This window comes from Cervus canadensis, chromosome 12, assembly GCF_019320065.1.
Source record: "Cervus canadensis isolate Bull #8, Minnesota chromosome 12, ASM1932006v1, whole genome shotgun sequence".
NCBI classification, from domain to species: Eukaryota; Metazoa; Chordata; class Mammalia; order Artiodactyla; family Cervidae; genus Cervus; species Cervus canadensis.
Window position 1 is genome coordinate 23,551,776 of NC_057397.1, and position 27,924 is coordinate 23,579,699.

General features: G+C 40.1%; 1 protein-coding gene across 1 annotated transcript; it reads left to right on the top strand.

Moving 5' to 3' along the window:
- The first annotated feature begins 398 nt into the window (after positions 1-398).
- On the top strand, positions 399-27,924 carry UBXN2B (UBX domain protein 2B). Its single transcript, XM_043483810.1, has 8 exons — positions 399-483; positions 7,157-7,260; positions 14,584-14,734; positions 15,532-15,615; positions 16,935-17,044; positions 19,408-19,545; positions 22,725-22,886; positions 24,002-27,924. Exons 1-8 carry the CDS (start codon positions 400-402, stop codon positions 24,162-24,164), a joined length of 996 nt encoding a protein of 331 aa, XP_043339745.1. The 5' UTR covers position 399; the 3' UTR covers positions 24,165-27,924.

The following is a 27,924-nucleotide window of genomic DNA, read 5'->3' on the forward strand; positions in this document are numbered from 1 at the left end:
GGACGACGCACCACCCAATTCTTGGCAGGGAAACGAGAGAATGTAACCGAGATTGGAAAAGTAAGGTGGCACTTTCCATCAGATGAATTCTCCAGAAGACATTGTCACCATGCGGTAAAGAAATTCGCAAGTCCGTGCTGCCCTCCTGGGAGGGGGTCACCATCCCTGGAACCTCCGAGTTTATGCAAAAACTTCTCGGAAGGGAAACTCTGAGCCAACTTCCTTTAAGGAAAGGAGAGGGACCGGACAGGTGGGCGGGCGCCGGAAGAGGGGCGCGCGGGGGCGGGGGAGGTGGGGGGCGCACAGGGACCGCCCCGCCCCGCCCCGCCGTTGCCAGGCAACCGGCCCCGGAAGTCGCGGGAGGCGCGTCGGCGGCGGCGGCGCTAGGAGCGGTGAAAGATGGCGGAGGGCGGCGGCGGAGAGGCGGGCGAGGAGGAGCCGAGGGCGGCGGGGCCGCGGCCCCCAAGCGCGCGGGACTTGCAGGTGCGGCGGGGGAATGTGTGGGGCCGTCCGGGTCGCGGCCGAGCTTCCTCAGACCCGCCCGGGGACCGAACTCGGACTCCATGGGTCTCCCTCGGGCTGCACTCCGAGCAGGGGCGTCGGGAGAAACGAGTGTCGGCGCCCCGCGCTCTCGGGTGTCCTGGCGGCGTTTCCCCTCCACCCCTCTTGCCGTTTAAGAAGCAGCTATTGATTCTGAATGGCTTCTTTGAGGGGCTAGTTGAATGCTTCACTGGTTGACGCTCCGGTCAGACTTCTGCAGAAGGAAGCTCTGAGGTGGCCGTGGGGAAGTCGAGTCACAAGGAAGCCGGTTTGGTCTTGTTTCTCTCGAATGCTGTTTCTGGCTTATTTAAATATAAAAATAGTTCCTTTTTATCAGAGAGCTTTTCCCTTTCAGAGTGAACTAAAAAAGTATTTCACCCTACGGCTCGCACCATAGTCGTAACTGCTATAGTCTAGAAAACGTTGCACGTAAGAAACAGGGATGTAAAACTTTGTAATGCTACAGGACATTGACATTAATGGCCTCAGTACCGGCGCCCCGAATCTTGCTCTGCCAGGTGCTTCACGCTACTCATTTTAGGGTTTTTTTGTGTTTTTTTTAACTATCCCTTTGTAAGATGATTGATAAAATTCAAAAAGTAAAGATCTGTGTGTGCTCAGTCGCTCAGTCGTGGTTTGCGACACTATGGACTGTAGCCCGCCAGGCTCCTCTGTCCATGGGATTCTCCAGGCAAGAATGCTGGAGTGGATTGCCATTTCCTTCTCCAGGGGATCTTCCCAGTCCAGGGATCGAACCACCATCTCCTTCATTGGCAAGTGGATTCTTTACCACTGAGACGGCTGGGAAACCCCAAACGCCTATAGGGACTACAGTTAAACATGAATGTCACTCCATCTGCAAGGCTTGGTAGAAAAGAGTATTATAATTCTTTATCGTCACACCTTCATTCTGCTTCTTTAAACGAATGTATATTGACCGTATGCCCTGTATGCTCTGTAACTTACTACTAAGCTCTGGGAATGCAGAGATAAATAGTACATCCACAGTTGTGGATAAATAGCACCATCCACAGTTGGTGCTGGGACACTGGAAGTGCCTAGAAGCGTGAAAGGCATTTCTACCCATTGTTTGCCAAAATAAGATACACGTGTATTTAACATAAAATTTTTAAGGTGGAGGATGATTGAGTGCCAAGATAAGCAGTGCATACAGTGATGAATTTGAAGAATGGAGTGATCAGTGTCAGCTTAGGAAAGGAACTCAATGTATTGATAAAACGTTTGCAGTGTTTATGACTCAATTTAGTAGTAGTAAGCAGAATCGAGGAGTAGGAAGGTTTCATCTACCTCATCTTGTCTATTAAAGACCAGCATCACTAAGAGGCAACAGGTGCTGTTGGCGGAAGAGTGGTGTTTCTGGTCAGGACAACTTCAGCTTGCTTGTTGACCTTGCCGCTTAGTGGTTACCTGAGTATGGGAGAAATGTCCTAACTTCTCTGATCCTGTGTCTTTATTCATAAACTCAGGGTTATGTTGATCATAGGTGTCAAGGATGAAATAAAGGAATGTCTATAAAGTGCCTCTTCAGTCTGGTATTACCCTGGCTCAGACTTGCTTACTAAATATTTGGTTCTTTTTCCCTTAAAGGAGAAAAATACTGTAACTTTCACTGGTTAGTCCATCTAATGCTATTAAGTTAAAACTATGTGACCTAATATCCTTTGTCTAATTTAAATCTATTTCTTATTATGTGAAAAATGAGAACAGCTTGGTTAATGATCACCTGATACTTGTCAAATTTAGACTGAGTCCACTGGATTAAGATATGATTACTTGTTGGAGATGTTGTTGTAGATGTCGCTAATTGTGAGAATGCCTTCCCACCATAAATTAGAAAATAAACTTTTTTTTCCAGTCTCCTATCTACTTTTTGGTGGGTAGATAACTGATTTTTTTTATGAATGTGATTTGGTATTTCAAATACATTAAGTATTAATAATGTTTCTTTTAGAATTTAATAAGAATGTGAAGAATTTGCAAAGAAACCCCAGAACAACCAAAGTAATGACATATGAAGAAATAGTGTGTGTATCAAAGGTTTAAAAGAATTGGATAATGTTCTTCTCCCCAGCTGGTTTCTTGGATAGTAAATATTTTTGGATTATCTTTTATTGTTTAATCTAGCTGTGCTTATTTTAAGTATTACCCAGTTAGTTCAGTTTTCAGTAGATACTTCTTACTTTCCTGACAGCTTGCTCTAAGAGTCGTTTACAGTATTATTGAGGAGAAGGGTAATGTGTTACTAATTGGAACAAGCAGAAGTACCGCTTAGTGCCTATTTCTTAGCTGCCGTGCAGAGTAGCGTTTGTCAGCCTCTAAATTAGGAGAGATTTCCTCATTTACCACACCAGGAAAGATGGATGGTTGTCCCCCAAAAGCCTCCCAGCACAGTGAGCCTCTGACTCTCTAAAAGCAGAAATTTCCTGTGGGTCCCACCTTGAGAGTAGATTTTATCTTCCTTCCTCCTCCAGAATTGGGAACATTTAAGGCGGAAGCTTGGGACAGGAGTGTTGGTGACAGTATGTAGGTACTCCGTCGTGTCCGACTCTTCAAGAGCCCATAGACTGCAGCCCACCAGGCTTCTCTGTCCATGGGATTCTCCGGGCAAGAATACTGCAGTGGGTTGCCATTTCCTACTGCAGGGGATCTTCCCTACCCAGAGATCTAACCCGAGTCTCTTCTATCTCCTGCACTGGCAGGTGGGTTCTTTTCCTCTGCACCACCTGGGAAGCCCCTGTTAAGTGACACTTGTTCAGTTACTCGGTTGTGTCCAACTCTTTGTGACCCCATGGACCACAGCACGCCAGGCTTCCCTGTCCTTCACCAACTCCTGGAACTTACTCAAGCTCACGTGCATTGAGTCGGTGGTGCCATCCAACCATCTCATCCTCTATTGTCCTTTTCTCCTCCTGCCTTCCATCTTTCCCAGAATTAGGGTCTTTTCCAATGAGTCAGCTCTTTGCATCAGGTGGTCAAAGTATTGGAGTTTGAACTTCAGCATCAGTCCTTCCAATGAGTATTCAGGGTTGATTTCCTTTAGGATTGACTGGTTTGATCTCCTTGCAGTCCAGGGGATTCTCAAGAGTCTTCTCCAACACCACAGTTTAAAAGCATCAATTCTTTGGCGCTCAGCCTTCTTTATGGTCCAACTCTCACATCCATACATGACTACTGGAAAAACCATAGCTTTGACTATTCAGGTCTTTGTTTGCAAAGTAATGACAAAGTGACAGTACTCACCCCCAAAACCTCAGTGTTCATTAGTAGTTCTGAACATCTTCAGAGCCCTTTGTCTCTTGTCCTGCCCTTCCCTCTATCCACACACATGGAGTTAACAGATTAGGTACACTCTGTTCCAGGTTTCCTCCAGAATGATATCAAAAGAAAAAGATTTCTGTTTTTATTTCTTTCTTTCCATATAGGTTGGAGTTTGGGAGAAATTGGGGTAACTTAAGTACTTACCAGGGTTTGGAATAGGCTTTGGGCCGGGCAGAGAAGAGAGTTCCATCAGTGAGAAGAGTAGTCTGGGCCCTTCATCCGCTTGGTGTCAGTGTCCCTTATCCTTGGTTCTCGGCTTTCACTTGCACCAGAGTCGCTTGAAAGGTTTGCTTGAGCACGGGTTCCTGAGCCCCACCCTGAGTTTCTGATTCTTTCGGTCCAGGGCGGGGCTTGAGCACCTGCAGTTTTAAAGGGCCCCCAGGTGATGCTGATGTTGCTCTTCTAGATTTAAGTCTGTTAAATCTTCCCAGGTGGCTCAGGGGTAAAGAATCTGCCTGCCAGTGCAGGAGATGCTGGTTCAGCCCCTGGGTTGGGAAGATCCCCTGGAGGAGGGCATGGCAACCCACTCCAGTATTCTTGCCTGGAAAATCCCGTGGACAGAGGAGCCTGGCAGGCTGAGGTCCACCGGGTCACAAAGAACAGGACTGAGGGACTAAACAATAACATTATACCTTCTGGCAGTTGTCTCTCTAAGACTGGGAGTTCCAGTACTTTCAATCTTTTGCTATGTTGTTGATATTCTTACCCACAGTTTCAGGTCCTTTTCACACATTCGTTACATTTCCACTTCTGGAGAAAAAATTATCAGTGCTTACATACTTTATTCTCTCTGGGTAATTGGAATATCACATAATTTAGTTGTTTAGCTCATGGAAATCTGTCCTGATAATTCACAGTCATAATTATTTCACAATGCATATATTTTTATCCCTTTATTTGACTGAGATTTTTCTGTCGTTTTCTACTGGTTTTAACCAGTACATCAGTTTATTTTCTCTTCAGATGTGGTGTCATTTGCATGTCAAATAGCATTAATTAGCTAATGAATTTATACCATATGATGCTATAGGGACATCATGGATCCTGGCATTAATTCCCTTTAAATATCATTCATTTTCTTCTAAGTTAATGATGTGTCAATAATGACTAGGACCTTTCAGCTAGCTGGACTCCCTGGTCTGATGTAATTTTCTCCATATTCCTATTTTATTAATATATGTTCCACATTTCATGGAGCCAGAAGGCATTGTTTGCATTATTCATTTATTTTATAGATTATTTGACTGACAGGGTTTGTTCAAATCTTCAAGCAAAAAACAAGGTACAAAACTACAGGAAATTTTGAATTTGCCAAAAAGTTCGTTCAGATTTTTCCATAACAGCTTATGAAAAAAAACCCAAACAAACTTTTGGCCAACTCAGTATCTCAGTTTTTAAATCTGTAGCATAATTTATCTACCCATGTCTCTCTATGATTCCTGTTGTGTTGTAGTCTACATAATTTAACAAAAATATTTTGGGTGCCTGTCCAGTTCTGCGTTAGAAACAATTTGAGAAGCCTAAATTATAGTAGGGGGGATGAAATAGTAAGAAAAGTACACAAGTGATGAGAATGTAATATTTAATATTTGTCAATAATAGAATGCCATATGCTATAAGGATTTAGAAAAGATATATCACTTAAGAAAACTAGAAAAGGCTTTGTAAAGGATGACTATAATGGACCTTTGGCATACATAAACCATTTCCATTGATGGAGGAATAGCATAAAAATAATTCATAGAACAATATTATCATCTCATGAGGAAATCCATAAAGGAATATGGTTTTGAAGAAAATTTTTGAAGGTAAAAATTTCTGAAAACCTTGGTTCCAGGTAATTAGAGTGTCTGTCTCTGTCCATCTCTCTCATTTATTTTTTGTGCATGGTGGGGGTGGTTGGTTTGTTTCTCCCTTTTGGAGAAGATATAGTAGGAAAAGATCATAGAAGATGTATAGATAATAAATACTGCAGGAAGAAAGATCTTGGGGAAAATGAAACAGTGATAGAAATCATTGTTGAGCAGTTTTTAATACTGCCTTCTGGGAATGGAGCATTTCCCTTGTGCTTCACATACATTATGTAATCCCTTTATTGTGGACATAAGAAGATGAGGGAACTAAAGCTCAGAGAAGTTAAATAATTTGCTTAAGCTCACACAGTAAAAACCTAAGTTAGGATTTTAATAAGATTCTTTTAGGCTACACTACACTTTTATAATTAAGGTTTCCTGCAATATTAACATGATAGAAATATGAAAGTTGACATATGTGTATGAAGTGGTGCTCAAAAGTTAGGTGGGAAAAATAAAGCCTTTCAGTTTTGTTTTCTTGTTTCTTGCATATTTTAAAGGTTGATTAATAGAATCTTCAGAAAATTTAACTTTGCCCCAGTTCCCTATTTTTCTTTTCCTACTGAGGACAGAATCCCTGGAAATAGTTTCATATTTCTCCTGTTTCTAGGAGTACTTCCTCTGAGTTTTGCAGGAGAGTTGTTTCTTGGTTTTTTTTAATTTTCCAAAGATTAAGGTCATGCCAGTTTTAATTGAATAGCCACAAGGGCCATTAAGGAAAGTCTTTGAGTTGTCCAAGGATGTCAAAAGTGGGAACAATATAACTTATACAATAATGAAATATTTTGATAATTCCTTTAAATTCCAGTTTCAAAAAGTATGCTTTGTTGATTTCATTTTGAAGAAGATATCCAGCCATATATCTATAAAGCATAATTTGGTAATACTGCTTTCTAACAGTTATATAAACTGTATATATATATATATTTCATTGTCTTTTATTTTTTAGAAGCTTATTTTCCTAAACTGTAGAAGTTTATATGTCTGGTAAACTCTTAAATAATTTTGAAATTGTTTTATGTACTCAGATTTTGAAAACTTGAAGAACGAAATGAAATATTTTTATGGGGTCTAATGAGAGCAAGCTGACATTAGTGTAAAACATCTTCAAGTATTTTTAAAATAATTATAGGTCCAACTTTGAAAATAATCTGTTACCAAATTGTTTTTGAAACTGTTGAATAGTTCATTGAAAGTAATTAAGCTATTATTGTAACTTTAATTTATGCTACTATGTGTGACATTTTAGTGAGAGTTGCAGTGGTTTTATTTTGGAAGGAAGTCATCTTCTGAAATAGCAGCCTTCATTTTTCATTAAAAATCTTGACTACTCAATTACAAGTTAATTTTCTAATCCTAACTGTTTGTATGGAGAGTTTATTTCTAGTGTTTTTATACTTTATAACAAATCTGTTGTTCTGTAGTTGGCCTTGGCAGAATTATATGAAGATGAAGTGAAGTGCAAAGCTTCCAGATCTGATAGACCTAAAGCTACAGCCTTCAAAAGCCCACAGACAGCACCTCAAAGGTAAGTTTTGTTTTGTTTTTCAAACTTGTATCCCTTTTAGTTCACTAATCCCACATTATTTTAAATGGCCTTGGGAATTTTTTAACTATAATTTCTTAAATATTTTTAGATACTATTTCTGAAACTATAATAGAAAGTGAGAAGAAAATTGTGGGAAAATTGTCTTAAATACTTAATGTTTCTATAGACATCACATAGCATAATATACTGAGTAGTAATTTTCTTGGGCACTGTGGTTCTATTTTGAGTCATAGGACTCATTGAGGATCTCATGAAAGCTATACCCTCTTTCCTCTAGAACAACATTTATGTACAGCTTTGTCAGTCAATTTTAAAGGTTTATGTGTTTCTTAAAGCCCAGACTTGGAACCCCTCTGTGTGTTTTGTTCTCCATTTAAGAATCTGTGACTTCAGGACTCTGTCTTTCCTTCCATTGGATGATGACACATCTAATAGTGATAGATAGTATTTGCTGTTGTTAAAATCCCTGAACTATAAAAAGAACCAACAGTGAAGATTTAAGAGATGGAAACCAGGTATATTTTATTGTCATGAGTTTTCTTATTTCCATGTATATGTTCATTAATGTCTTTTTAGTACACAAATCTCATTACTAGGGAGAAACTTGAATTTCCCCATTACATCTCATTCTCAGAAAGTCTTTTACTTTTCCAGAAGTTGAAAAATTCACTGGAAATCACTTTTTTTGTTTGTCACTATTCTGCCTTCCTTCTTCCTGTAGGGGAGATAAAATGACCTATCTTTCCTTCCAGACCTGAATGGAAAGAATAACATTTATAATTTTCACCCCAACTTTTTTTTTTTTCACCCCAACTTTTTATTTTGCAATTTTTCAAATACATAGATAGTCAAAAGATTAGGGTAATGAACATATGCTGTGTCTGCTCCAATATTCACCAGTTGTTTATATGCTGTAACAGTTCATTGGTGCACACACTCTCTGTTACTCAACCACTTGAAAATAAATTGCAGCCGTGATAGCACCTCATCCCTAGAGGCTGCAGTCCGCACCCAATAAGATGCAAACACTCCTTGATAATGTCTCACACCTTAGAAAATGAGCGCTAACTGCATGTTATTTAATACATAGTCCATAATCAGATACTCTTTCTTAGAGGCTTTGAGGATTTAGGAGCCATACATTTCACTGATGATGCCTGTTTTAAATCTGAATCCAGAGCATTCTTCCTACCTTTCCATTGTCTGCTTTTAGCTCATCTGTTTAATCTAAAGCTTATTACGTTGACATTGAAGAGCTGGGCCCAGATGTCTTGTAAAGTGTCCCACATTCAAGGTCACTGTTTCCTCACAATTAGATTCTCGTTAAACATGCTTGTCAAGAGTACTACTTAGTGATATTTTCTGCTGTGTATTATGTTACACCAGGAGCCGTATGGTTTCAGGTTCCCCCACTCTTGGCGCCCTGTTCACTCCGTTAGGGTGCTGACCGCCACCATCACTCCACCAGAAGGTACAGTCTTTCCTTTATTGTCTGCAGATTGGTCATCTTGGCATAGTCTGAATATCCTTCCCTTTCACTTTAGTTTATCTGATATATATATACACACACAGATATATGTATAATATATGTATTATATATGTATGTATGTATATATATGTGTGATATATATACACACAAATTTATGTAATATGTATTATACACAGACATTTATATAATATATATGTATTATATATAGACATTTATATATGTATTGTGTATACACATTTACATAATACATATGTATTATATATACACAGACATATATATATTTTAGCTGCTTCCTTAATTTGTACAGTATCCAAAACTTTGAAAGTGCTTAAAATATTAATGTACCAAAGTTTTACTCGTGAGTTATTTGACCATTCTTCCCCAATTTGAACCAGTTTTTGAATGACTTGATTTGCTGGTATAAAAAATCAAAATATTTGACTTCTTAAAATAAGATTACTACATTAATGTTTTCCTTAAAGATTCAAATATAATCCTTAAAATATTTCAATGAATCATTTTTTATTTTATGCTGACACAGTGTTGCCATTAATGTTTACAATTTGATAATGCAATTTTTAAGGACTTAGTGCCTCGATATGATTTCTAGAATTACTTACATGTCCAAAAGGAGGAGCTGTGTTAAATATATTGAGGCTTATGCTATGTTTGATCCACTTAAAATACAATTGCGAACCAAATTATTGGCCATCTTTTCTTTTTGCTAAGTGTGATATTTTTTGAATAGAAAGTATGCAGTTCTGTTGGCTTCACATTTGGCAGTGACACCTGCCTGATTTCATTGCCTGTCTGCTGCTTTGTCTGGTACAGAAATGGTCCACTTACTTCATGGTCCACCTTCTTGGGCAACTTTAAATATCAAAACATTCATCTGTTCATTGTTGTTTTAAGCCAGTATGTTTTCAGTGTGACCATCATGTGAAGTTTCTGTAGTCTAGACATAACTTGATCTGTTTTAAACAAAAGGAGGGACAGGATCTACAGAAAAGTTCACAGAAGACAGCCTGACACCTGCTTTTACATATTCATCCACAAAAGGTTCTCTGTCACAAATAGGACTTTAAAAATGTAACTCTTCTTCTTCAAAAATACAAGAACTTAAAAAAAATGTTCCCTGCAAGTCATTAGATCCTAATATGGTTTTACGAATTTAGTTAGACAGGTGTTCACAATATCTGGCACAGTGTGGGTACCTGGCTGGGCCTTTAAAGATGATTAGAAGACAAGGGGCAGAATAGGCCTAGAAGAAAAAGGTAATAGAAGTGACAGGAGGGAGCTGAAGAGGAGCAGCAGAACTTTGGTAGCCTCGTGGCCGGTGAGGATGGACAGGCGGGGTGCTACCAGGGCCTACTTCAAGGATGTGGGGCCTCTGTGTGCATCCAGAGAACCTACTGGGAAGGGCCTCGAGCTTGCTTTAATGCTTTGCTCTTCAGTTCAGTTCAGTCGCTCAGTTGTGTCCAACTCTTTGCAACCCCATGTACTGTAACACGCCAGGCTTCCCTGTCCATCACCAACTCCAGAGCTTGCTCAAACTCATGTCCATCTAGTCAGTGATGCCATCCAACCATCTCATCCTCTGTCATCCCTTTCTTCTCCTGCCTTCAATCTTTCCCAGCATCGGTCTTTTTCCATTGAGTCAGTTCTTCGCATCAGGTGGCCAAAGTACTGGAGTTTCAACTTCAGCATCAGTCCTTCCAATGAATATTCAGGACTGATTTCCTTTAGGATTGACTGGTTTGATTTCTCTGTCCAAGACTCTCAAGAGTCTTCTCCAACACCACAGTTCAAAAGCATCGATTGTTTGGTGCTCAGCTTTCTTTATGGCCAACTCTCACATCCATATGTGACTACTGGAAAAACCGCAACTTTGACTATACAGACCTTTCTTGGTAAAGTAATGTCTCTGCTTTTTAAATATGCTGTCTATATTGGTCATAGCTTTTCTTCCAAGGAACAAGTGTCTTTTAATTTCATGGCTGCAGTCACCAACTGCAGTGATTTTGGAATGCAAGAAATTAAAGTCTATCACTGTTTTCACTGTTGCCCCATCTGTTTGCAATGAAGTGATGGGAGCAGATGCCATGATCTTAGTTTTTTGAATGTTAAGTTTTAAGTCAGCATTTTCACGCTCCTCTTTCACTTTTCATCAAGAGACTCTTTAGTTCTTCTTTGCTTTCTGCCATAAGAGTGGTGTCGTCTCATATCTGAGGTTATTGATATTTCTCCCAGCAATCCTGCTTATAGCTTGTGCTCTATCCAGCCCAGCATTTTGCTAGCTGTACACTGCATATAAGTTAAATAAGCAAGGTGACAATATACAACCCTGACGTACTCCTTTCCCAATTTGGAACCAGTTATTGTTCCAAGTCCAGTTTTAACTGTTGCTTCTTGTCCTGCATACAGATTTCTCAGGAGGCAGGTAGGGTGACCTGGTGTTTCCATCTCTTTAAGGATTTTCCACAGTTTGTTGTGATCCACACAGTTAAAAACTTAAGTGTAGTCAGTGAAGCAGAAGTAGATGTTTTTCTGAACTTCTCTTGCTTTTTCTATGATCCATTGGATTTGGCAGTTTGATCTCTGGTTCCTCTGCCTTTTCTAAATCCAACTTGAAGATCTGGAAGTTCTTGGTTCACATACTGTTGAAGCCTTGCTTGGAGAATCTTGAGCATTACTTTGCTAGCATGTGAGATGAGTGCAATTGTGTGGTAATTTGAACATTATTTGGCATTGCCTTTCTTTGGGATTGGAATGAAAACTGACCTTTTCTGGTTTTCATTTGCTGGAAAACTTTGCTCTTACTGCCTTGAAATTCTTAACACATTTTGAACAAGGAGACTCCCACTTTCATTTTGGTGCTGGGCCCACAGATTACATGTCCAGTCCTGGATGCAGCCACAGCACAGCCAGCCTGGAAGGCCAGGGAAAGCTGTGCTTATGTGGAAAGGGGAAAGCCAGTATATGGTTGTACTGTAAATTTTACAATAAAATTTATAGTGATAAAAACTTTGTTTCTAGTCATAGACGCACCTCAGCTGTTTTTCTCCTCTCTGTTCTAATAAGATTTTGGCAGTGGACAAGTCTTTTAATTCCCTAAACTTCAGTAATTCTTATTTGTAAAGTGGAGTTAATGCCATTTTTATGAGGATTAAATGAGCACTTGATAAATGTTAGTTATTATTATAATACCTTTAGACAAATAGGACTGGCAGGACCATATAAAATAAAGAGTAATGGGGAAAACAGGATAAGAAGACATCAAGAAAAAAACAACTGCAGTAATCCAAATTTATGCTGGTAAAATTTAGGACTAGGATTAGGGTGGTGTCAGTGGAATGGAGGAGAAAGGGTGATATTGGTGTGGATACTTTCTCAAGAATTTATTGTAGAAACATAATGATGTGGAATAGAAATGTGATGACATGGAAAAGAGAGTAAGAGAGTGGGAGAGAACTCTGAAAAGTTCTTAATCCTAGTACCTAAGGAAAATGTGATCATTCATGGGAAGAGATAAACTGGATTCAAGTAGGTGCTTTTCAGTGCAGCAGTGGATCATAAGGAAGAGGCTCTAAAAACCTATATTTGAGAGTCATCTCTACGGAGGAAGTTGTTATCTCTGGGCAGGGACAAACGATGATCAGATGAGTTGAAATAGAACAAGAGAGAAGTAAGTATATAGGCATACTTATGAAAGAGGCGAAAGATGGATTGTGGATCTAAATATAAAAGGGAAACAATAAAATTTCTAGAAGAAAATAGACCTCAAGGCAGGCAGAGATTTCTTACACCGGTAATAAAAATTCAGAGACCGTAAAGAAGTTAGTAAATCTTTCCCTGTGCCCGGTTTTTCCTGTAAGGTCTTTCTCAGCAAGACTGAGAGGAAGGAGCTTTGTGACTGGGCTCTTGAGATAAGGGACCGGGGACAACAGGGAGAGCCTGCAGCAGAAGCTCCCCACTCCCTCCCTCCCCCTTTCCTTCTCGTACTGCCATTTAAGGCATATCTGTCAGGCTCTTTCTTGCCCTGTTGTTCAGTCGCCATGTCCGACTCTTTGTAACCCCATCAGTTGCAGCATGCCAGGCCTCCCCGACCTTCACCATCTACCGGAGTCTGCTCAAACTCATGTCCATTGAGTCGGTGATACCATCCAACCATCTCATCCTTTGTCACCCGCTTCTCCTCCTGCCTTCAGTCTCTCCCAGCATTTTCCAATGAGTCAGCTGTTCACATCCGGTGGCCAAAGTATTTGAGCTTCAGCATCAATCCTTCCAATGAGTATTCAGAGTTGATTTCCTTTAGGGTTGACTGGTTTGATCTCCTTGCTATCCAGCGAACTCTTAAGAGTCTTCTCCAGCACCGTAGTTTGAAAGTATCAATTCTTTGGCACTCAGCATTCTTTATAGCTCTCACATCCCTACGTGACTACTGGCTTCTTGCACTGACCCTAGTCTTAAAGCCAGCCATGGCAGTGCCTGGCCTTGCTTTGTTGCACGGGGACCTCTGAGAGTCAGCTTGGCAGGAGGGCTTCGGTTGGCTCCTGTTCTGGGTAAATTTGGGCCTTAGGTCCCTCCCCAGGGCACTAGGAGCTTGGAGTCCGCCCAGCCGCCCCAGCTGTGAACCAGCCTTGTTAGTGGGGGTCTGCTGGTGTCCACTGTTCTTCTCTTGGATCTTTCCTTCACGGACAGTGAGTTGAGAGCAGAGCCTCCCTTCCTTTTCCTGTTTCGTTTTGCATGTATTCATTTGGAGAAAGCCTTGAAGGTGATTCTGTCCCTGGTCTTCAGTGCTGATAGAATTTCCCCCCTCTATTTCATTTTCTGAGTCTGAGTTCAGTGTAGATGGGGAACTGGACTGGAGGGTATGGGTAGTTCAGGAAATGAGCTTTGATTTTCATCTTATTCTGAAAGTCGCCATGTTTATATTTCATTGGTTATATTTTCTGACATTCTTGGTTGGAAGAAATCTTGAAAGATAAAATAGTGTGCTAATTTATGTGAAGGAAGCTTTTAGGGGGAGATTGAAGAGAGGAGAAATGATTCACTGCATAGTTAACACATTGAGAAAATTGTGGTCTGAATTATTTACCTTTAACATAGTGAAAAAGTGTGAAAGTGTTAGTCATTCAGTCACGTCCGACTCTTTGTGACCCCATGGACTGTAGCTCATCAGGTGCCTCTGTCCATGGAATTCTCCAGGCAAGAATACTGGAGTGGGTTGCCATGCCCTTCTTCAGGGATCTAACCCAGGCTTCCTGCATTGCAAGCATGTTCTTTATCATCGAGCCACCAAGGAAACCCTTTAACACTGGGAAATTACAACCTTTAACATGAGGGGGAGGTTAATTTTTCAGTCAGAGCTCCCTGAGGAATAACCTATGTGTAGACCTGTGAATTTAGATGTTCACATTGTCTAAATCTAGAGGGTTCTTCACTAACCAAGTCCTATGAAATGTGGGTTCCTCTGGGGAAGAGACTTAGCTTCTGGCTGTCAGCAGTGCTTTCCCAGGTTCACACTGACAGATCAGCAGTCACAAAGGAGGAGGGAGGAAGAAGCAAGCTAGTTCTCAGGTGGGATGCTGAGCCTGCTACCAGCATTTCTGCAAACTCCATGAGAAAGTAGATGAATGAACTCTTTACTTCTTAATTCCTTGATCCTGACTTTAAAATTAAGTACTTCCACAAAAGCCACAGAAATGGCTCTTTTTAAATAAAAGTCATTTCCTAAGACTGTGTAGTCTTTTGCTTTAAAGTAGTGTATGCTTACATTCTGTTTTTATTCATGAACTTTACAATGTTTAAAGGTTCTATTCAAGTGAACATGAATGCAGTGGATTACATATAGTTCAACCTTCAACTGGGAAAATTGTGAATGAACTTTTCAGAGAGGCAAGGGAACATGGGGCCGTCCCTCTAAATGAAGCCACAAGAGCCTCGGGTGATGACAAATCTAAGGTAAGGACTGAAGCTTTAAAACTAAATATGCTATCAGTATACTTGATCTGCTGTAGATTTTTATATTATTTGCAAACACTGTTTCTCTAACTGTATATTTCTGTTTCAGATATTTCCATTATTTTTCAAAGTCTATAATCTTTCTATTAATCAAAAGTTAAAGCAGTTTCTTAACATTTCTGTGAATGTGGTGATTAAAAACCCATATATGATGTGAATAATAATTAAAAGGAATGGCGTTTTTATTTCATAAGCTACCTCACCTGAAAAATAGAAGAGCTTGTAATTAGTGTAACAAAATAAAAAGTGCAGTTCAGTTGATTCGTTATAGTTGAATCAAAGCTGCTTATAAAATAAGTATGGAGCTTTTCTTCAGGGTAATTTATACTCACTTTATTAAATTCTTCCTTTCTCTATGAAGCTCTTAATGCTTTGTCAAATATGATTCAAGAATTATAATTTTATTATAAGACTTGTTATAAAATATTAATGGTGAGTTTTAAAAGTCTGTTTCTACTTAAAAATATTATTTCAGTGTATGAATATATTTCCTAATTTAAGATTGGCATAAGTTATTTCAGCTTTTGAGTCACTAATGTTTTTATGGGAAGAAAGCAATTTACTAGAGTATACATCTCTGTAACATAGAACGTTTATTTTAATGTAAAAATTTCCTGGAAAGTATAAACCAGTGTGGCTAATTATAATTGATCTAGTTTTAAAATACATATCATACATTATCATACATTTTGCTTTAATAAGACTGAATTTTTAACCCACTTGCTGTGTGCTTTTAGTCTTTTACAGGTGGAGGATACAGATTGGGTAATTCCTTTTGTAAGCAGTCTGAATACATCTATGGAGAAAATCAGTTGCAAGATGTAGGTACAATAATAAAAATGAGAAATTGTCCATTTTTGCCGCTAGTTACTACTGTTTGTTATAAAATTAAAAATTGAAAACCTCTTTTTCTGTTATTTTTGAAGTATTGATTAAAAAGACTAATGTGTAAGTTTTCAGGTTCAGATTTTGTGTTTTGTATCTCAGGTGTGCCTTGCACTTAGAGATTTATGACCATTTGTGAAAGAATGTATCATTCACTGTCAAAATGAGTTACATAAATGTCATAATAATTATTATAAATGGCATACCATCATGGTATAGAATTAGCTGAGTTATATACATAGAAACATTGGGCTTCCCAGGTGGCCCAAGTCATAAACAATCACCTGCCAATACAAGACACAAGAGACGTGGGTTCGATCCCTGGATTGGGAAGATCCCCTGGAGACGGAAATGGCAGTCCGCTCCAGTGTTGTTGCCTAGAGAATCCCATGGACAGAGGAACCTGGCAGGCTACAGTCCACATGGTCAGAAAGAGTTGGACACAACACACACGCACAAACATAGAAATGCCTAAAGTCGGTCTTTGTTTTTGCTTTTTGAAATTTTGGAGTTAACCGTCTCATTTTCAACATGAGGAATAGTTTTACTTTGGAGGGTCACTGGAGATTCCATTGTGCTCCCTGGCTTGAAGCAGAGAAGAATATGAGTACAGATGAAGGGGAAGAGTGGATGTGGAGTGGCAGTGGCTTCTCACAACTTTGGTCTTCTCAGTGAATTAGAAATAATTGTACTTCAAGGCCAGGCTCCAGCAGTGGCACCTTTGATATTTTAGCCATTGTCAGTTTGTTAAGCCAAATACAAATCTCAGGAAGCACGCGTGGTTCCATTTATGTCCTCATTTGACCTGAAAAAAGTAAAGGATAGTACAAAAAGCTTTGTATATTTTTTAAATATTTGGTTGTTTTTTGTTGTTGTTGTTGTTAATTTATTTTTGGCTGCACTGGTCTTCATTGCTGCACGGGCTTTCTGTAGTTGAAGCAAATGGGGGCTACTCTCTAGTTTCGGTGTTCAGGCTTCTCATTGCAGTGGATTCTCTTGTTGTGAAACACAGGCTTTAGAGCTTGGACTCGGTAGTTGTGGCACATGGACTTAATTGCCCCACAGCACATGGGATCTTAGCTCCCCAACCTGAGATCGAACCCATTTCCTCAGCATTGGCAGGCAGATTCTTAACCGCTGGACCACCAGGGAAGTATGTACTTCATACTGTAAATAAGTAGTAAATAATGTGTTTGAAAATTAAAATTGTTTAATGCAGACACATTCTTGTATTTCTTTTTTCTATGCTCAAAAGGTTCAAATTTTGCTTAAACTGTGGAGCAATGGTTTCAGCTTGGATGATGGAGAATTGAGACCTTACAGTGACCCAACAAATGCCCAGTTTCTGGAGTCTGTTAAGAGAGGGTAAGATATGTTACTTAGATTTTGTCTGTTATTGAGGGTAGAAGTTTTTTGTTTGTTTGTTTGTTTTTTTAAACAGGCCACCAGTCAGTAGTGCTCCACTTGTTTTTAAGAGTGAAATATGGGAATATATTCTGTAAGTGGTTGCTGGGGGGAAGGGTGTTTTTAAGTATATAAAGGACACATTTCTATCTGTAAGTCACTGGTTCTTAACTTGGTGGGGGGAGCAGTAGACGTTGGTTCCTTTTAAAATCTGATGAAGCCATGGTCCCAGTTCTGAGAAGCAGCATCGTAGTGTCATAAATTTGTGAATTGATCAGTAGGTGTCTGCCCATCTGCTAAGCCACTGTCCTGCTTACTGTTGACAGGGTGACTCACTGCATGTATGCCTGAAAGCCGCTTATATTAGAAATCTTTTTAAATGGCATTACTGCTGGCAGAAGAATTCAGAAGGTTAGTTTGAAGTTAAAATTTTTGAAACCAGATTTACAGTGCCCTGACCCATCTAAAGAACGTTGTAACTCACCAGCCCTTGTGGCTGAAGGACAAGGACTCGAGTGATTTTGCTACAGGAGCTGTTTATTTTCACTAGCTGATAAGTGATCACCCCTAAGTAGGAATGCAGCGAAAGAAAGACATCAGGCTGGTTATGAGCTGGGTAATGTGAGTAGCAGTGAAGGGCCCAGAACAAGAGGCTACTCTCCCTCCAGGAGTTGAAGGTGGGGCTTTTCCAGGCGGTGAAATTTATCCTAGCAGAGTGGTAGGAGGGGAGTGGAGGTGGAACTCTGAAGGAAAGGCATTTTAGGACATTAATTTGCTTGGATTTTGAAGTTGAATTCTCCCAGATGATGTCAGAATACCGAAAAAGGTTTCGTAAGACACGCTGTAATTGGTAAGGAAGTTGTTGAGAAAGATGGGAGGCTGTTACAGCAGGCAGTGTGTGCTGGTGGTAAATGCAAGGTCAAGAGGTGAGGTCAGGGCCATGGGCTTGGGAGCTTGCAGAGTCAGTGAGCAGGCTGGGAGCAGCTGGGGCTGGGGGAGTGCTCTTCTGCCTGGTGCAGATCAACAGGACTGTTGAAATAACGCTTACTTCAGGATGGGAGAAGGAAGGACCATGTCAGTGATGAGTGTGCTGTCATAAAGATCCAAACTAATTTATTATTAAATGAAAATACTCCATGAACTTTGTAGGCTAACATTCAGTCTTGGAATACCAAGGGAATGTTTTCATTTGAGCCACACTGTATCCTCAAGTTCAAATTATGATCAAGAACAATTTTAGAAAAGGTGCCTTGAAAAAAATGATTGATGGTCAGATAGTGTTTGTCAGCTGTATAATCATTGCCCCCTGCTTTATGACATATTTTAAACACCATCTTCACTATCCTCAAGGAAGTGTTTATAGATAAAATAATCAGTCTATGCATATTATGTTTACAAGTTTCATGTAACATTTATCTTAAATATGGTGAAAAAGTAAAGGAAGGTAATTTATCATGAAATTACACATATTTCATAACATAACCAAAATATAACAAAGTAGATAGCTTGGTTCCCAGGTAGCTCAGTGGTGAAGAATCCACTTGTCAATGCAGGAGACTCGGGTTAGATCCCTGGGTTGGGAAGATCCCTTGGAGAAGGAAATGGCAACCGACTCTAGTATTTTTGCCTGGAAAATCCCATGGACAGAGGAGCCAGGTGAGCTACAGTCTATGGGGTTTCAAAGAGTTGGATACGACTGAGGAACTGAGCACGCATACACACAGACTGCACACCTGTTTGCAGCCTCGTACTTATCATGTAGATATGACAAATGAGAATAATGGAGTAGTGCAGTGTGTGAAGTTAGCAACTTAATTACTATACATATACTATCGTATATGTGTGTACTCTATACTATACTATATATTATATACTATACTATATACTATACTAGACTAGACTAGACTAAGTTCCAGACAAAACAAAGTACAATCTTTCTTTGGTTTATATGGCAGGTGAGTTCCTGAGAAGTTCAAAGTATATTAATACAATACAAAAAAAACAACAGTTGCCTACAGGAGGGTGGCACACACGAATCAGACGATAATCAAAACCACCCCTGTCAAACTTCCAGCCTTACACCAGGGTGTTAGAAAGAAATACCACATTACCTGTTAGGTCCTCATGGGGATTTTCTGTTGCTGACTGAGGTATAAATGCCATCCCACAGTTTAGTGCTCTAACTGTCAGAAGCACTCCACCAACAGGATACAGGTTTTCTGTTCTCTACACCCTTGCCAGCACTTGTTATTTGTGCTCTATTTGATGAACGCCATTCTGACAGATGTGCGGTCATATCTCATTGTGGATTTTCTTTTTTTAAGAGAGATTCCCCTGGAGCTTCAGCGACTGGTTCATGGAGGACACTTGAATTTGGACATGGAGGACCATCAGGATCAAGAATACGTAAAGCCTCGGTTGAGGTTCAAGGCTTTTAGTGGAGAAGGACAGAAACTTGGAAGGTAAAATCATAGTGAGAAAGACACTTGTCTTTGTTCAACATGAATTTTCTTTGAGAATGAGAGCAAAATAACCTAGAAAGTAAAAACTAAGATACGAATTGTGAAGACTCCTCGCTGATGGAATCAGATGTGCAATTCTGGTGACAGTGTTAGTAGGTAATACTTAGACAGCAGTTATCTGCATATCCCTGACTCTGTCAGCACCTTTACAGACATGAACCCGTTTCGTCTTCACAGCAACTCCTTGACATAGCGCCTGTCACCACTCCATTTGCAAGTGCAGTAGTTCTTTCAGAGTAGTTAAGCCAGGAAGTGGTTAGAGTGTGAGGTTCAGACCAGGCACTCTGTCTCCAGAGTGCATGATTTTTACCACTGTTCCATCCTGCCTGTTTATGATTATGATTATGTGGGTTCACAGGGGGAAATTATTGATTAGATAAAACAGTAAATGTCTTAGATCATAGCTTTAAGCATCTCTCTGCTGTAAGTAATTCTTAAGCTCTTAACAGCCAAAGCAGTGTCCTTAAGTTGGTTATTTTCAGTATATTTTAAGCAGCCAAACTCTTCAGGTTATGGAAACACATATAGAACTCTGATTTCAGAAAGAGGGGATTGTCTTGGATATCTCCAGACAGTGAACCCCAGGACTTTGCTGAGCACAGTTTAGAAACCAGTGAGTATGGCATGGTGTATGATGAACTCCTTTATAGTAGCTATGACTGGACTGTTCGTAAACGTAATAATGTGTCCTGGTAAACGTGACCTTCCATTGTCCACGCGTCGTTGCAGGTGGTATGTTGAGTTGGGCCTTGGCTGTGTCGCCACCACGCCCTCTAGGGTGCCCTGTGTTCCTGTCCATGTGCCTCCTTCCTTTCCAAGTTCTTCTCAGTTGCCTTGTGCACAGTGGTTCTCTCTTCCCCTTTCGTTTCTCAGCATAGGGAAGAATTCAGTGTCAGTTCCTTATACCTGTCTTTCACTGTTATTCCATGTAATTTCACTTTGACACACACACACACATCATACAAAGAAATGCATGAAAGCTTTTCTTCTTAGAGTTCCCACCCTGCACTTTATATTCTCGTGTTTTGGGAAGTAGCTTAGCTGGTCTGAATCTTTCTAAACAGAAAGCATTAAAGCACAGAAGGAGCACTGCGAGGCAGCTTGGCATCATGGAGAGAAGCCCAGACCCGTCTGCCCGTGGGGTGACAGGCACCTTTTCTTCCCCTGGTTGTTGTTAGGACAGTAGTTAAAACATATTAATAGCCAACTATATAGAAGCACTGACGTGCTTAAAGATCTAATTAATTTCATCTTTGCAGTAGTGCAGCTGTTTCTGTTTTACAACTGAGGGAACTTGGGCACAGAGAGGTGAAGCGACTTGCTGCCAGTCACATGTCTGACAGGTGGCAAAATCAGCCCTGGAGTCAGGCTCCTGGATCCATGCTGTTAGCCACGGCGCCTCCCTCACTCCAGAAATTGAATGTGCTACTGGTGGTGAAGACAGCGTGGAGACCTGGGAATAGGGACGCAGAGGGAGAGGGAAGAGGCCCCTTGGTTCATTGCCTCCCGTCCTCCTGTGGGCACAGTAACCCACCTTGGTGGTACAGCTCTTTCAACCCTGAATTACAAACTTGACAGGAAATTCCTTAATACTACCTAAGCAGTGACTGCAGATCATCATTTTCTCCTTTTCCATATCTTTATCATATACATTCTGAAATTGGTTCTGTAATATGTGTCAGGAGGTAGCTAAGGAAAGGCAAACTGTAGCAGGAAGTGCCAATTACTTGTCCCGCTTGGATGTATAGGTTGAGAAAGCTTTTGGGTGGGAAGAAGAGCCATAATGAGCTCGATTTGTACTAGAATAAAGCACAAATGCTCATGGGGCCTCTATACTAACAGATATATGGGTTGTTTTTCTTTTTTCTTTCCAAAAGTAAGATAGGGACCCATCTAAGTCTGAATATTTGAAAGAATAAACATCAAGATTGTCAAAAGATCCCTTAAAAGATAACTGAGATAAGATTAAGATGTGATGTCTTTAACGAACTTGGCTGCATTTGTTTTAATTGCTTAACCAAAAAGAGCACTCTGTTTTTGACGTTCACTCTCAGCTTACAGTTACGGGTCATCCTGCTAGCATTAGAAGGCACTGTGGTCACTTGTAACCATGGTCCACCGGTAAGAGATCATATCACACAAGGCTCATTATATACTCATCACCATATATTAAGTTGATAAAGTAAGATCTTTAGTTAAAGTTTCAATAACAAACTCTCAAAAATTAATAGAAAGAATATACAGAGAAGGAGAATTATATAGTAGACCTGAAAAGCACTATGAACCAACTCAATGTAATTAAGTTTTATACAGTTTTCATATAACAGTAGGATACAAATTTTATTCAGGTTCCCCATAGACTGTAAACTAGGAGACACTGGAACATATATCCAGGGGTATAAAACAAGATGCAAAAATTTCATGGTCTAAAGGTATTGAAATCATACAGAGTCTGTTTATGTATCACTGTCATCACCATATATTAAATTTCTCATTACCTCTTTTTTGTAAAACAGTAACTACTTAAATCAGATGTTTAAAGTAGTATCAACTAAGTTTAAATTAATAGCTTAGTATTGATGATATGTACACATATAGCTGATAACCTCTTGAAACACTGTTTCAAGCACTGTATTACTAGAACAGACTTTCATAACATTATTATTTCCATTTTATAAATGATAGAACTGGGATTCAAAGATTAATTTACATACTCGAGTTCACACAAATTGACAAAGCTGGGATCTGAAATCTGTCTGTGCTCATGGTCAGTCTTGGACATAAACTCCAAGTTGCTTGGGTTTCCAACTAAAGACTGTTGTGCCCAACAGTTTCATGAAATTTCAAAGGGATGAAGGAGGAAGAAATCCAGAGTTAGGCTTTCAAAAGAAGTTGGATAAACTAAATTAGAATTGTAGGACCCAGAATAATTTTAATAAAAGAGTTTGCAAGAAAAATAGGATATCCCAAAGGAAGCTGTGTTCTTGCTGGTGCAGATGTGATGGCAGGACGCCTAGAGAGTCAGCTGTAGGTCTGAGTGGTGCTTCTACTGTCTGCAGTGTGTCCTGCACCTTACGTGTTCATATTTACGTTCTGACTCTTTAATTCTTCTTTCTTAGCCTCACACCTGAAATAGTCAGTACACCTTCCTCCCCAGAAGAGGAGGAGAAGTCACTATTCAGTGCAGTGGTTCTTATTGACGATTCCATGCCAACCACCAAAATCCAGATCAGGTTAGCAGACGGGAGCCGTTTGATACAGAGATTCAACAGTACACACAGGTAAGCTCAGGGTGACTTATCTTTGTAAATCTGGGTGCAGCTTGAGTCAGGAAAATTATGAAATTGCTTAGGTTTCCTTTTGAAGTAATTTTTTGACAGAAGAACTTGAAATAAGTCAAACAATTAGTACTTAAACATCCTCCGTAAACTGTCCAAATACTAATGCAGATACTACTTAGAAATAAAGAAAATTGTTAAAAGCTGTCATTTTGCGCTGTTGCTAAAACCAGGAAAAGTTTAATCAGATTTGATTTACTTTAGTAAAACCTTATTTGGACTTTACTCCGTTAAAAATTTATGATAACCCTGATTGGAAGTGAAAGTCGCAGTCGTGTCAGATTCTTTGCGACCCATTGACTATACAGAAGTCCATGGACTTTTCCAGGCCAGAATGCTGGAGTGGATAACCTTTCCCTTCTCCAGGGGATCTTGCCAACCTAGGGATCAAATCCATGTCTCCTGCATTGCAGGCGGATTCTTTACCAACTGAGCTATCAGGGAAGCCCTAACCCTGTAGGATTAATAATCTACATAGAGATTTGTAGTGTAAATAAAGTTTAATTGTGCTGTTATCAAGTATTTCAAATAAACAGTTTTAAATGTCATTTTAGCATTCATTTGTTATGCTAATAAGATACTATTTTTATTGTTCACTGTGTCCCACTAAGAGATACATTTATGATCTTAGTTGAGTTACTGTGTCTACATGAAAGTAATTTTTTTAACACTTTTCTTAGGTACAGACTCATGTTGACATAGGCTCATCTGAGGTACCTTTTTCTGGATCATGTGCTACTAAGATATTTCATACTCTGAAAAAATCAGCCCTGTAGTTCAGTGTAGTAGCATTGTTAATGTTTCTCTGATAGAATGACTCACCTGGAGATTGTGTGTATTTACAGTGAAAGTAACTGTTATGTACTCTTCAGAGTTAATCCTCACATTTTACCTGAAAGTCAAGATAAATCCATCCATTGAAACTAAAGAAGGTTGTAGCACATTTAAATAAGGATTAGACTATGTGATTTATTTCAATTATTATCTAATCTTAGCTAAAAAGCTTAAATGACGACAAAACTTTCATATCACAAATTATTTTCATCTTACTTCTTCAGGATCCTGGATGTCCGGGACTTTATCGTACAGTCTCGTCCTGAATTTGCAACTCTTGACTTTATTCTCGTGACTTCGTTTCCAAACAAAGTGTTAACAGATGAAAGCCTGACACTACAAGAAGCAGATATTCTTAACACTGTGATACTCCAGCAGCTAAAATGATACTGTCCTACCCATGCAGTAGCATGTAGGAACGGTAATGTGCCATATTAGTGAGGAAAATACTTAAGAATGTAAAAAATTATTTTTATTATTTATACAGATAAATTTTGGTTTAATTCTTCAATCTTCCAGCTTTAGGATAGACAAATTTGGACTAGGAATAGATCTTAAGGTAACATATGTTTGAAGTTTTAGCCAAAAGGGCTGGCTTCCATTGATAGCTTTTAAATATTCAGACAAACCAATTTGATACATGCTCAGAGTTAATGTAACAGCACTTGTTTGCAGAGAAAATGAACAAAATCCCATTTTTGACAAATGCATTTGGTAAAATTTGCACTAAAGTTTCTTGATGCTGCATTGATCAGCAGCCATTAAGAAATCTTCTGATCAAACACTTTGAAATTTTTTCTGTAATGTATACTGGGAAGTGTGTCTGTATTCTGATATTTAAATATTGGATCATATAATAGTCATTTCTCCTATTAAGATACAAAACTCCTTTTTACTTGCTGATTTAGCTATTTTAGTCATGTCAGAAAATACGGTTTTGCCTTGTGTTTTATGACCATCATAAACCAGAAGCAAAGACATAAAGGTCAGCAGTTCTTGAGGAGTGTGTTCAACTGCACTTTAAAGGAGAGTAACTACAGTCCCTGGCAGCGCCTGTCTTGATCACCCCCATTTATTCATTCAGCAAGTGTTTCTGGGGGACCCACTATGTAAACTAAACACTGTTGTAAGTGCTCAACCCAGAATGTATTGTACTGCAAGACCAAACAAGGGTAGGAATGGAAGCGTGAATTCCATCAGAGAGACTGAACTGGAAGAGTCACCAGCGTAAATGTCCGTGTTTCTGCTGGAGCCAGATGTTTGCTGAGTGAGGGAAGGTGCAGCAGGAGTGAGAGAAAAGCTTATTCTTCTTCCCCAACACCATTTCACCTTTGGTCACCTCTCCCGGCTCGTCTTTTATCACTGCTGTTACAAATCACTACAGACATGGTGGCTCACAGTAGCCCAGGTTTCTTGTGCTTCTCTGGGTCTCAAATGGGCCTCGCTGGGCTACAGTCAGGTGTCAGCAGGGCACCGTTCCTCTTGGGAGGTTCTCGGGGAGATGTGTGTCCTTGCCTCCAGCTTCGAGCAGCCTGTATGCTGTATGCCTGGGCCTGTGACCTCCTCTCTGTGTCTCCATAACCAGCAACACTATCCCTCTGACTCCTCTGTCATCACATCTCTTGGAAGACAGCCGGGAAAGATTCTGTTTGTTGGGTCTACCAGGTGATCCTGGATACTCTCCCCACGTAAGGTCCATAGTAACTGGATCCTTGAGGTCCCTTTGATCGTGAAAGGTGGTGGATCACAGGTTCCTTCCAGTGCACCAGGGCTCATCTCATGCCTCTTCAGCTGGCATCCATCCCTTCACTGTGGCCAAGCCCCTCATCTTGTCATCCTTACGGCCTTTGCCTCCAGCTTTGATTCTCATTTCTTCTTCTAAGGGCCCTGGCGATTACATTTGCTTCACCTGGATACTCTAGGATAATCTCCTCGCCTCAGATGTGTGACTTAACCCCATCTGCAGGATCTCTTCTACTATATAGGCTGACAAATTCATTGGCTTCGGGATTAGAACATGAACATTTTGGGAGGTCATTCTGTCTATTGCAGTCCACTCCTGTCCCGAAGATCCACATTCCACCCTGAAAGGTGCTCAAGAGCTTCAACCCACTGCAGCAGCAGCTTGAAAGTGCAAAGTTTTACCTGGATCTCATGAACTCAGATGTCCCGAATCTCATTTAAATTATGTAAACCAAGTATGAGTGAACATCTGGTATGAGTGATTCCTGGGACACAGTTTCTCTCCATCTGTGAACCTAGAAAACCAGTTATATAATCACAACAGGCATAGAATAACTGTTAAAAAACATTCCTGTTTAAGAAAATTAGAAAATGGGGTGGAAACAGGAGCTGCCAGTGCCAAGCACTTTATAAAATCAGCCAGCTACTCTCGGCTTGAAGGCCTGGAAACAGCCTTCTGTGACTCACAGCAGCCTTTCTAGGTGTGTGACTTTCTCTCAGAGACTTTTTTTTCCTTTCTCATGAAAGGCAGCAGGTATTTGCAGCCGAGTAGTTCTATCGGCTTGTAATGTCTGTGTAATTGTAGGAGGCTCAGCCATCTTTTTTCATTTCATGTTGTCTCTGTCCCCTTTAAGAAAGCAGTGTCTACTGATGGAACATTCTTGAGACTCCTGTGGATCTTCTGTGTGTTACAGAGATTCACTCCATTAGACCACAGGCTCCTTCCAGAGCTTTCCTAGGTAACCCAGCGGTTTCTGGCTCTCTGTGACCTTCTCTATCTTTCTCAGGTATAAGCAGAAGGTAGTAGGCCACAGTCTCATCTCTCCCTAGAGCAGGCCTACTTGACAGTAAATCTTGGAATTTTAATATCTTTGCCACAAGCTAAAGATTTCCAAGTCATCAAGTCCTGTTTCCTTTTTTTTTTTTTAACAGTCCTTCCCTCAACTTATTTATTTTTTCTCACATTAGACTATAATCAGTAAGAAGAAAGCAGGCTGCCCCTGCCACACCACTTAGAAATCTCTTCAGCTGAGAGTCTTGAGTTTCTGTCACGCCCCTTTCTTTCTACACAGCGGTCACAGTGCTAAGCTTCCTGCCACTGATTTGCTGGAATCTCTCTCCCTTCACTTTCCCTCAGCACAGGCCTCATTTCCTCTTGAACTTTTTTAAAGGTCCTTTTATCCAGGAACCATGTCATCACAGCCACATAGCTGTTCTCTGCCACACCCCTCACCTCCTTGGAGCCCTCGCTGCCACTCCCATCCATGGCCCCACTGCTTTGGCTCTCCGCCACACTCCTTTGAATTCTTCCAGCCTCTTTCCAAGGCCACTCGTGCACTTCTGTGTCTTTGTTAACGGCAGCACTCACTTCTTGGTCTATGGAAAACTGCACTCTGCCAGTTGACCAGAATGTGCCAGTAGGAGCTTTGGATGTCACGTTTCACTGGGGGCTCTTCAAGGAGCTGAATTTGCCTATGTGAGGCGGACAGTGGGAGGGCTCCCACACCCACCCACCTGCAAGTGTTGGCCTCACCACCGCAGAGAAAACTTGTGCTCAGTGTCATAAAAGAAGCAGCATATTCCTGAGACTTCTCAGAATAGGAAGCTCTGTTCCTTCCCGCTGGTTGAAAACAACCTGGAAAATGCAGAAGTGACAGTTCAAAAAGTCAGTCTCCGTACAGAAGGATTACCAGGTATAAGCTATGTTTTCAAGGAGCAGAGTCATATCCATATGGAAATAATCTCCTGAAACAGGTGAACATTTTAAATAAGGGCATTGCCCTGTTTGGGATTAACAAAATGGAGAAAACCTGTAAAATTATTTGAAGTTTTATTCTTGTAGTTCCTTTTTAATCAGGTGGAGTGCCTATAGATGCACATACATGAATGACTGCCGTTCTTGTATATAACAGTTTTCCAAAATAGATTCTCGTTGGGAGGGAGAATTAAACAGCCAGAGGGATGAACATTACTTTCACGTGTTCTACGAAGTGTTTGATTCCTTCAGAGTTCTCCTGAATTCTTTTTACTGTTGCGGTCACTGTAACTTTTTAAAATTTATAATCCCATCAGAAGAGATTGTTACAATAAACAAACAACCATGTGTGACGTCAGTTTTGCATGATGTGTGTAATCAAGAAAGTTTCAAGTGTGTGCTTACCAATAAAGAATGTTTTCACTGGAA

Excerpts from the sequence above, each read along its gene's own strand:
- UBXN2B (XM_043483810.1), top strand. The coding sequence starts at position 400 with ATGGCGGAGGGCGGCGGCGGAGAGGCGGGCGAGGAGGAGCCGAGGGCG. Across the intron at positions 484-7,156 it reads CAAGCGCGCGGGACTTGCAG|TTGGCCTTGGCAGAATTATA; the intron begins GTGCGGCGGGGG and ends GTTGTTCTGTAG. Across the intron at positions 15,616-16,934 it reads GAGAAAATCAGTTGCAAGAT|GTTCAAATTTTGCTTAAACT; the intron begins GTAGGTACAATA and ends TATGCTCAAAAG.